We start from the raw sequence: 12,019 nt of genomic DNA, 5'->3' as shown, positions 1-12,019 counted from the left end.
GACAGAACTACTCTGAGTCCAGTAATAGTTAAATATTATTTTTAATCACATCATCTTTATGGTTATAATGTAATTATAATGGGTCTAAACAATAAACGCTTGATATGCATATAGATTTAAAGATGTTTGTCATAACAGACTTTGTAGAAGCCCATTGCTCTGAGGTAGTAAATTTCTTCATTCAAAGCAAAGATTATATTGGATGAGACCTGGCAGCACTGGCTCTGGTTGGCTAGTCATTCAATCTCCTGTGCAATGAACAACACTAAATTGACCACTATTTACAAGAGTAGAATTTGGGGAAATAGCACTAGAATAGACCAATCTCATTGTGAAATTATTACTTTTGTATCTGTGAGTGAGATCTTTAAAACCGTACATAAACATGATAGTGTGCTGTGTTTTTTCCCCTACTAGTTATAATTTATCTCACATTATTTCACTTTATAGTGAAAAGACTACCTATCTAAAATAATGGTGTTTTGCCTGGCCATTTGCTTTAAAGAAAATAATGACAAAAAACTTTCAGTTAATATGAGAGCCAAGATGAGACACCTTTTCATCACTGGTTTCAACGAATGTGCATTTACGACCAGCCATACAGAAAATACAATATTTTTGTATATACTACTTTTCTATATTAGCATGCAGGTAAATGGCTAATTTAACTTGTATTGAACATGAATTGTGTGCCAAATACTCTTCTGTGTACTTCAGAGATGGGAGTACAGAAATTAAAAAGCATTGGTCCTGCCTTATAATCTGTTTAATATTTGGACAGGTAGCCATTTATTCATTAATTTGGTAAGTATTTATATAGCACATAGCATAGGACAGATCCTGGACTAGGTATTGGTGATTCAGTGGTAAACAAAACTATAGGAGAAAAAAAACCCCTGCTTACATGTAGTTTGTATTCTTGTGGAAAGAGACAGACAGTAAGTAAAATACATATAGTATGGAAAACAGTGGGGGGGGGGGGAGACAGAAAAGAGGAATGAGGGTGTTGTAGTTTTGAAAGAGTGATTAGGGAAGATTTCACTGAAAAGGTGGCATCGGAGCAGAGATCTGAAAGAGATGAGTGAGTGAACCATGTGACAGAGGTGAGGGGAAGAGCAGGTGACTTCAGTGCTCCTGTAGTGGTCCCTAGAGTGCTATGTAAACAAGGGGGGAAGTGTAGGGCATAGGGCAAAGGTAATTTGGGCTGATAGGACATTTAAAGCCCATGGTAAGAATTTTGACTTTTACTCTGAATGAAATGGAAAACCTTTGAAGATTTTGAGTAGAGAAATGTCATGATCCTACTTAAAATTAAAAGGTAAAAGCTGGCTGTTACATAGCAAATTGACTATTGGGAACACTGGTGCAGGGATACCAGATAAGCTTTTATTAAATACATATATTTATTGATTTCAGAGAGGGGAGAGAGAGAGAGAGAGAGAGAGAGAGAGACATCAGTGATGAGAGAGAATCATTGATTGGCTGCCTCCTGCATGCCCACTACTGGGGATGGAGCCTGCAACCCAGGTACATGCCCTTGACCAAAATTGGAATCGAACGTGGACCTTTCAGTCCGCAGGCTGATGTTCTATCCACTGAACCAAACTAGCTAGGGCCAGATAAGCTATTGAAGTAATTCAGGAAGGGTAGCAGTGGAGGTCATGGAAGGTGCCATATTTTGTACTTATTTATTTTATTTTTAAATATATTTTTATTGATTTCAGAGAGGGAGGGAGGGAGGGAGAGAGATAAAGATAAAGAGAGGGGGGAGAGAGAGAGAGAGAGAGAGAGAGAGAGAGAGAGAGAGAGAGAGAGAGAGAGAGAACCCATCAGTGATTAGGGAAAATCACTGGTCAGCTGCCTACTGCACAGCCCCCACTGGGGATCAAGCCAATAACCTGGGTATGTGCTCTGACCGGGAATCAAACCCTGACCTCTTGGTTCACGGGTCGATGCTCAACCACTCAATAGGGGGCTATACCTATTTTAAAAGTTGGTTGAGCTAATAGAATTTGCTGATGGATCACCTTGGAATGTGAATGAAGGGAAGGAGTCGAGGAGGACTCCACAAGTTTTGGGCTCTGCAACTGGAAGTGTGATTGTATGCTTGGGAGCAAAGAGAAAGCAGTGGCTGATTTAGAGTAGAATGTCTTTAGTTGTTTTTAAGCTTTCAATTATTTTTTGTTGAAAAACCTGTTTGCACTGGGACTTAAGGAACAAGAAGGGTTTATTTATGTCAAACGGGCAAGGCATGAGAGAATGTGGCCTCTTCTGAGTTCTGTGAGCTTATGTTGTGGTTTTGTGTGTAGATCCTGGAGGGCTACAACGAGAGATTAAAGTGAATGGATATTTGGGAATCTGTCAAAACAGTAATGTGAAGGAGTTTGAAGTTTATCTCAAAGGACTTGGGAGGTATGGTCAGTCTCCATCAAAACTATGAAGTCTTGCCCTAACCGGTTTGGCTCAGTGGATAGAGCATCAGCCTGTGAACTCAAGGGTCCCAGGTTCGATTCTGGTCAAGGGCATGTACCTTGGTTGCGGGCACATCCCCAGTAGGGAGTGTGCAGGAGGCAGCTGATTGATGTTTCTCTCTCATCGATGTTTCTAACTCTCTATCCCCTTCCCTTCCTCTCTGTAAAAAATCAATAAAATATATATTTTTTAAAAACACACACACACAAAAAGAACAAAAAACTATGAAGTCTTCAAGCTTATGTCTTTACTATTTTGCTTCTTTTCCTTTCTACCTCCTCCTTCACATTCACAACTCTCCCTTCCTGAAAATATTCACTATCTTAGACCCCATTCACCTGTCAGAGCATCCTAGTTGTTTTATGTTTGTTTGTTTGTTTGTTTGTTTGTTTCAGAGAGGAAGGGAGAGGGAGAGAGAGATTGAAACAAAAATGAGAGAGAATCATTGATTGGCTGCCTCCTGTACACCTCCTACTGGGGATCAAGTTCGCAGCCCGGGTATGTGCCCTTTATCAGAATCGAACCCGAGACCCTTCAGTCCGCAGGCTGACACTCTATCCACTGAGCCAAACCAGCTAGGGCAGAGCATCCTGTTTGAATAAAACAGATCTGAAGCACACCTATATTAGGTTGTAAATGTCCCAGTGATAGTTGTTTTTAAGCTTTCAAATAATTTTTGTTGGAGAAATGTTAGGCATTTTAGAAATAGGAGGGGAATATTTTTTTAGGAGGAAGAGGACACTTTAGTTTTGAAACCATATTGATGCTAAGAGCAGTGCTGAAAATATACTTGCCTTGACTACAAAGCTTTCGAAACATTGGGGCAAAAGAGTAGTCATTTCTCCCTCACCCTTATTCCCCTCCTTTGCATGCCCTGAACATAGACCTTTCATTTAGTTTCTGAGAACTCCCTAATGTGGAGATCCCAAACCTGTCTTCATAGTGTCCTCGTCCTGTTATCTGTGCTCCAATTCTCCTTGCTCTGTCATATGATGGCAGGTAAGCTTTCCAAAGTCTTAATAACAATTTCTATTGCCTTAAATGGTCTAGCTAGCACCTAGGATATCTGACAATGAACCCGGTTCATTCAAGCCTTGGAAGTAAAGCGGAGGGAAGGTACAGGAAAGACAGGTAGGCTAGAAGATCACAGGGCATAACGGAGAGAATGGTTACCGTCCACGGGAACCCAATCTTAGTTTAATTATTACCAGAAATTTTGTCTTTGCAGTACAGGTGTAGCTGTATGGTCATGGTAATTATGAAAGACCGGGAAAACGGTTAATACTGATGCTGCCAATTCATAGTAGATGACCAAGGGGAGGAATTGAGTTGAAAACTATGTTAAAATCTAACCCCCAGTCACTTTTGTCAAAGATTCACCATTTACACTAGACTACCTATAATCATATATTATTCATAATTAGATACCAATTTAGTTTATTACAGTAAATTCTCTGCTTGTGTGTTCAGTTTTATGGTTACACATTATTTCATCTACTTTCAGTTTTCATCAGGAAAAAAGTATTCTCTCCCATTGTCCCTGGAGAAATCTTGGTATCCATATTATCAATTGGCTTTTATAATTATAGCCTGTTTTCTATATATGCTGTGTTTTGACCTAACCTAACACCAGATTAGGTATCTGACTTTATAATTACTTCTAGCGCACCAGTCTGAACATAGTAGTATGCCTTCCTGTGGTAAGACCTCAGTATTGTACGGTTGAGCTTGATGCTTGGAAATCTTATATATGAGTACCATTAATTTCATATTAGGAACAGCTGAGCTCAAGCCTTTATTTTGTCACTATTGGTGGCTTTCAGTTTACATTTTAGTAGTTTTTTATGACCGTACATTCAGTGGATGTGTAATATGCACACATAAAATTATATGGATCCTGAGCACAGTTCTCAGATCGCACCTGCTCTTGAAAATGAGCCACTTTGATAGGGAGATGTTTGGAAGTTTAGAGACATCGGAGGACTGCTTCTAATGCAGACTGAGAACTTCAGGTGTGGTTCATGTGCATTATGACTAGTTTGTATCTGAATAAATTATTTTAAAAATAAATAAGCAACATTCTTACTTACTCCCTTTGTTTCAAATTCATTTATATTCAGTTGTCTTGCCAGATTTGTTTTAGATAGTTTTATCAGCTACTTGGGACTACAAATAAAAAGTTTTGAACTCTGAAAATAGCTTAATTATCTCTTAAGGTTAGAACTTACTTAGCTGCATTAAAATAACTGAAATGTACATTTCCTCCTTTGGCTTCTGCTGGTGTTAAGTAAATGAGGATGATTAAGAGAGTGATCTTGAAGAAATTCAGCCTTGGTTACTCTCCCAATCCCATGCAGAGGACCAGAATAGCAAAGTTTACATTAAAACAGCCTGTGGAAACTACTTACCAGCTTTTTACATGATAAACTCTTGAAAAGTGTTTTATTTTAGCAATCCATCTATGGCACGTAAACTCAGCCTTTCCATGTTTAGACATGAAACTTCTAAAATTCTGTATCTGTCAGGTTAGGCCTTAGGGGTTACCTGTACTATGTACAACTAAGTTATTCCCCTGTTTTTATGGTTGCTAAAAGTTTTGGACTGTCTACATTTGCCCTGCATGCAGCATGTTAAAAAGCCCCGTTTTATTTGTTTGTTTTTTAAGGGTTACTGAGATCTGATTTTTAGTTCAGTCCCCTCATACTTCAGAGCTGATCTCTTGATTTCTGGCTCTTCTCTGCTTACAGACTGTGCTGCCTCTGCTGCAGGTGTCCACTGCTGCCCCCCCCCCCCCCATTTCCTCTCGCTTCTCCTTGTTTCCTTTTGGTCCCTGCATATTTCTTGGCTCCCAGGCCAAGTGATTTAGTATGCCATCATTTCTACCCAAGAATACTGCTTTCCTTCTGCTCTGTGAATTGGCTAGTCAGAGTATACAGTGTTGACCATTGTATTTGTCTGTGTGTATTTTCCTTGATGGTTGCTGATACATTGGTTTTTTGCCAAAGAAGATAACTTGGTGGTTCTTCATTTTTTGGCAATTTCAAAGCACTGTTCTACTTGATTTCTTAAAAAAGTTGTTCCTGAAAAATATCCTGTAAAAAAATAATTGTTGTGATCAGAGAATAAGCTCTTGGGCATTGCTTGCATTCTTAATAAATATATCCTACTGGTCCAATGGTATTTTCTGGCAAAAGGAATACCCCAAAGCAGATGCATATTCTGTGAGATTCGTTAACACCCACTGTAGGCATCTACAACAGGTTGTGGGAATATCAAATGCATGTAATAATAAACTATAATTTGTTCTGGTAAAAAATAAAATTTAATTTAAAAATTAAATGAAAATAGCCTGTGGAAACGAGGATAAATTCAAGAATTGCAAGACCATGTAAGCAGTCATTTCCTTTTGCAGAGCAGTACTTTCTTTAAGCAAGAAGTCATGAAAAAGGCATTAGCATGGGCAGATATATTTGAGGTAAATGGTATACTTCTAACCCAGCTGTGCCAGTCTTTCAGGGGTTTTCTGCATGGGCAAGGAAAGTAACTTGATGTCTCTTATTTTGAAATTCTACTTTTATTTTTCAGCTTTTAGCTCTCTTTAGTGTGAATGGAGGGTGGATGGCCAGATTTTAAAGAGAGAAAAAAAAAAAAAAGAATGTTTAAAAAGTCATTCCTTTGAGAAAAAAAATCTTTTTGCTGTCTTATATTAGCTTTAGCCAAGGAAATGAGTCCCATATGTTAGTAGTGTGTTTGAAATATTAGAGAACTCCTACTTGTATGAAAGAATGCTTTGTTAAATATAAGTATTTGTGAGATTGTAATAAAATTAGATTTGTAGCTAGCTGTGTAAAAATAAAAGCAAAAGCCTAGCTTATGGTAATTTTCCACAACGTATCCTATATTAAATTATGACATACTTTACACTGGCCACATTTATTTCACTGGCTCTTTTCTTTCTAAAGGGAAGGAAAGGTATGCCTAGAACAATGTATGCTTCATCAGTTTCTGTCATAAGTTAAGGTAAAGTTTCTTTTTACTAAGATTCTGCTATATTCAAGTGTGAGGCAGTTTGCAGGACTGAGAAAAATATTGTAAGTCTTGTTTAGAAACTACTGGTTTATATTTGATGAGCTTTATAATAATCCCACTATACCTACTGATTCAAAACCTGTGAAAGTGGGGTCCTTGAATTTGTATTTTTAGCCACATCTTCAGGTAATTTTTTTAAAGGCCAGGTTGGGGAATTAGGAATGAATACTAAACAACAGAATAAAAATGGTACATTTTATTGCAAAATAAAATTCAGTTGAAGATTGGTGAATTAACTTCTATGTTAAAATAAGTAATTTAATATGAAGTAACAAACATTCTTAAAAATAACTTTTATTGTCTTTGACCTACTTTGGGCTATGCTTATAAATTCCTCAGGATACATGGATCTACTCTCCTTCCTTTTCAGATGCTTAGGTTGATATGTATAAGAAACACTACTATTAGGATATTTGTTGAATTATTAGGGCAAAGGAAGGAAATAATAGGTTTATTACCTTTCAAAATAGTGTAGAAGCAAGATGGAGAAAGGAAAAACTATTATAAGAATTGAGTAAAAGAAAAGGCAGAGAAAAACAGCAAGTAATTGGGAGTCTCATTCAACCCCCCCCAGATTTGTGTTTTTTATTTTGGTCTAGGCACATAGTTATTTACTGACTAATAAGTAGTAATTTGTGCCCATCATAATGGATGTGTAAGTTTAGAGGAGGTGGAATATGTTGCAGTCATTTCCTTCTGCATAGAGCACCTGAGGTGGTAGCATTGTTACAGGTGGAAGGGGTGTTCCTCCAAACTATAACTCATACTGTCTCAAAATTGAATACTTTCTGTTCAGAATTTTATTGTATTTGATTTCTATACAAATCAAATGCAGAGAGCAATGAATAGAATTTGAAAAACCATTCTTAAAAATCGAGAGTTGACTTTTACTAGTCTAAAATTACATGGTAATTTGAAAATATTTATAGGGGATTTGAAAAATAACTGAAATATAAAATAGATAATTTGGGGGTTCCCCTCCCCCGATGACATGGGCATTCATACAGTAAAACCAGTATTTACTGAATTCATGAGAATAAAAAAGTAGTTATTTATCTTGTTCCTGGCACTGTTTTTGTTTATTTTTAATTTGGTTCTAAAAATACTAAGATATGTGGGGATTTATTTTTTTTTTTTGTCATACAGAATATTTGCATGTTAATGGAATTTTATTCTTTCTTAGGTCATGTTTACTGGTGAAAATATTCCCGTTCATCCTCATGTTTATAGCAATGGTCATATCTGTTTATCCATTCTAACAGAAGACTGGTCCCCAGCGCTCTCAGTCCAATCAGTTTGTCTTAGCATTATTAGCATGCTTTCCAGCTGCAAAGAAAAGGTAGGACTTTTCAGAATTATTCCAGGTAATGTCTCTTCTTTCAGTTTAGGTAGAGAAACTATTTTCATACACATTTTATTTGAAGGAAGAACTTAATGTTTTTTATTATAAAGTTATAGGGAATTCGTGTTTTGATAATCTTTCATCCCAAATAGAAGTTAGACATTGTTTTATATTTCTTAAACAGAAAATACCTGCAGATGTTCTAAACAGTCTGGATTTTATCTCTAAAAACATGCACGAGGCAAAAGTGTACAAGAAATTCTTGTTTCTAGATTTCAGAGTGAAAAGCCCCAAGAACAAGCATCATAAGGGAGTTCCCTACTCCTCTTTCTTCCCTGTGCTGGCTCTCACCCTATAGCCTCTTTCAGGGCATTTCCCAGGAACCGGAGCTTTGCTATCATAATGATTAGGTTGAAGGCGGCAGACTAGATTATCAGGAGAATTTTTAGGACTTTTCCTCTTACTCTCCTTTACAAATCCACAGGTTCTTTGTCTGATGCAGAGGAGAATAAGACCAAAAACAAAAGTCACATGAGTTAATATTTAGGATATCTTTTCAAAGACCCTAAATCCTCTGCACTTCTGGTCCCCTTGTCACTCCCACTTGAGGATTAGTGCGGCACAATATTCATAGAGTGCTATGGTTTTAAAGCCTTACTTCCCCATGGGGCTTTCCTTTGTATTCTGTTTACAGAAGAAACAAACTTCTCCTTGAGATTAGAGAGCTGAGAGGTTATTTACTTTTCTGTTTCCAAATTGAACTGACTGTCATTTATTTTTTTTTTTTTAAATATATTTTATTGATTTTTTACAGAGAGGAAGGGAGAGAGATAGAAAGTCAGAAACATCGATGAGAGAGAAACATCGATCAGCTGCCACTTGCACATTCCCCACTGGGGATGTGCCCGCAACCCAGGTACATGCCCTTGACCGGAATCGAACCTGGGACCTTTCAGTCCACAGGCCGACGCTCTATCCACTGAGCCAAACCGGTTTCGGCCTGACTGTCATTTTTATTAAATTGGTATTTAGAGAACTTTTAAGATAGGACTTTATTTTAATTTTTTTTATCCTCACCCAAAGATATTTGTCCATTGATTTTTAGAGATAGAGTGGAAGAGAGAGGGAAAGACAGAGAGAAATATCGATGTGAGAGAAACACATCAATTAGTTGCCTCCTGCATGCTCCCTGACCACGACCCAAGCAGGGGAGGAGCCTGTAACCGAGGTACATGCCCTTGACCAGAATCGAACCCAGGACCCTTTGGTCCACAGGCCAACGCTCTATCCACTGAGCCAAACTGGCTAGCAGAGTACTGTATTTTTAAACAGTGGGTTATCTAGACTCAAGCACTTTAAGCCACTGTTTGCAAAGTAAGTTTCTTGGGATGTTAGTTCCATAACAAGTTTCTTGGTGTTAGGTTTAAAAAGAAAAAAAAAAGGGTTTGTTCAACTGGGCATGGTAAATAATGGGTTAGATTGTGTTTTTTTCAAATTATAGCATTAAGAGCCCTTAAAATGCACTTTTATATACTATATAAGAAAGGAAATTAACTGGGGCAGTTAAACTTGTGACACACCATTAGTTAAGACATGTATCTCCATTCAAGAATATTAAACTGTGCAAGAAAAATGTACATCTTAGAAGAGAGTACGTATGTTAGTATCGCTTTTTAACTTGAGTTTCCTCTTTGCTCTTTTCGAAGCTCCATTTTAACACTACATTTGAGCTTTAGTAAACCCCAAGGGCTTTGGAAATAAGTCTTACTCCTTTATTACTTCCATATTTTCTTCCCCAGGACACATACCAGTTTTAAGCTTTTAGTAGAACAGAGCAGTTTGCTATGACTAGGGTTTCTATGTCCCTGCTAATGTTTAATATCTATAGATAGGTGAGGCAGTAACAGGATTGAATAAGAAAAGCTAAGAGGTGAATACTAGTGATATCTGACATAGCTCTTGCATATACCTGATGATTAACTTTTGTTTGCATTTAAATTTATTGATTTACTATTAAAAACTAGAAAATTACTATATTCTCTGTCTCTATCTTTTTCTAAGCCTCACCATTCCCCTCATATTTAGTTGTTTCCTACCATTTCTTCGATATTTCGTATATAAGACTAGCCATTCCATTTGAATTATTGATAAGCTATATTATATTGTATAAACTATAATGTATTCAGCAAAGATGGTACTCTGGAAGTCAGCATCTGGCAGCATTAACTCTGTGAAATATAATGAAATTCAGCAAACATTTATTAGGTACCTACTCTATGCTATTTTTACTGTGCTAAGTAGTAGATTACAAATTGGAAACTTGCTTTGTCATTGAGGTGCTCTCGCTTCAAATAAGCTTTAAAAAGTCTTTTAAATATTCACCGAAAACTCCTCTAGTAAAGCAGGTGAATGGTATTCTGTGGTGGACATGGTTGTATGAGTTTCACTTTATTAGTTGATTCTTTTTTAATGCAAATTTTAATTTTTACTATAGGCTTTTGAGAATTTAGATTTAGTTACAATTGTTTTGTTCCAGATTCCCTTTTCATAGTCAAGAATGATTTCCTAAACTGAAGGTATTTACTAGTAAATCTGTTATGTCAGTAGGTGTTAGTAGATTTGAGACCAGGGGTTTTTTAGTAATCTACCCTTTATTCTCAGTGCCCTTATAATATATATAGTCCAAACTTCCCAGCCTGTGTCCCTATTCTAAAACAATTGGGTAATCCATCTTTATATATAGTTTATTTTTTCTAAGAACACAGTTTCCTTGGGCACTTACCAGTTAGGTTATATTCTTGACTTAAGCAAATAGAATAAGTTTTTTTTTTTTTTTAATTGGGTTTTAGTAAATATACATAAAAGTAGTTTGTGAAATTATTTGCCATAGTAGTAGCAATTTATTCCATATGAGCACTGGTTATGACTTTGCAGGACAAGCAACAGCAGATCATCTAGTCTTTGAAGTAGTCAGGCATCTAATGTCATAATTTTTCAGGAATTTCCTCAGACAGTATTAACAGGGTAACCTTGGGATAGTTGTTGTATATCTTATGCTCTACTCTTCCCTTTTGTTAAATTAATATTAACAAATAGGGGCATTATGAGGCTCGGCTAAGATTAGAGTCGTATATGTGAGTTTTAGATGAGGTGAACTACCTGTTTTCCTTCCTGCTGTCTCTAGGTAGTCCTGTTCTCCATTGAATTGTGCTTGAGCCTATCCTATTAGCTACAAACCTACCCTCCATGACTTTAGTACAGGTTTGACCTGTTTCCAAATCTTTAGTGTCACCTATTCCTTGTACTTGATCAATATACAACAGTTTTCAGGACAGCTCTTTTCTATAATCTATCTTCAGTGTTGGCATCACTGTTTCTGATGTACTAGTATATCCCTTGCAAAGCTGCCATCTGTTTGTAGTATGGTTCCAGTAAGGCATATATATGTACAGCAGAAATGCTAATATATCTTTTCCCCTTTTTTCTCATATTATTTGGAAACTGAGTCCTATGGTCTGTCCTTGGTGATCTTACAGAAAAGTAAATTCCTTTGTTGAGATGTATAAGTTGCATTAGTTTTCTCAGACAAACCTAATTGGGTAGACTTTTTTGTTTTAATTACCTCACAAAAGTAATTATTAACTTATTTCTAGGGAGACAAGATAAATGAAACCAGAATTTCTTACAACCTAATGATGCCACTACTAGTTGATATTCATTCTCTAGTAATCCCACAGGAGCCTAACTCAAACTACACCACACACTTCTAGTTTTTTAAAAGCAATTTTAGTGTCAAATGTCTACAGTCCCTAGGGTTTCTTTCATTTATGCCATCAGTAGTTATATTCTTTTTTTATGCATTCTATAATAGTTTTGCTAAAGCTTTTTACAACTTCTTATCTATTTTACAACTTCTTATCTATTTAAACGCTTTTTTGTTTCAGAGACGACCACCAGATAATTCTTTTTATGTTCGAACATGTAACAAGAATCCAAAGAAAACAAAATGGTGGTATCATGGTAAGCAGTTTTATTTTAGAATAATAACTTTTTAGCATTTTGATTTGAAAAATTATATATCTTTTTGCTTGAAAAAAGGGAATAAAATTAATGTTG

At 36.4% G+C, this 12,019-nt stretch overlaps 1 protein-coding gene across 4 annotated transcripts in view; it reads left to right on the top strand.

Moving 5' to 3' along the window:
• Positions 1-12,019, top strand: part of UBE2W (ubiquitin conjugating enzyme E2 W) — a 59,558-nt gene that overhangs the window by 30,253 nt on the left and 17,286 nt on the right. For 3 of the 4 annotated variants that reach the window (XM_036338549.1, XM_036338547.1, XM_036338550.1), the window contains exons 4-5: positions 7,745-7,900; positions 11,848-11,923. In XM_036338549.1, coding sequence (XP_036194442.1) covers positions 7,745-7,900; positions 11,848-11,923 — 232 coding nt within the window. Of the gene's footprint in view, positions 1-7,744; positions 7,901-11,847; positions 11,959-12,019 lie in introns of those variants that run through there. The other variant, XM_036338548.1, reaches the window with a different exon arrangement.

Source organism: Myotis myotis, unplaced genomic scaffold, assembly GCF_014108235.1.
Source record: "Myotis myotis isolate mMyoMyo1 unplaced genomic scaffold, mMyoMyo1.p scaffold_m19_p_16, whole genome shotgun sequence".
NCBI lineage: Eukaryota > Metazoa > Chordata > Mammalia > Chiroptera > Vespertilionidae > Myotis > Myotis myotis.
Note: the sequence above shows the minus strand (reverse complement) of the source record. Positions and strands in the feature narration are given on the sequence as shown.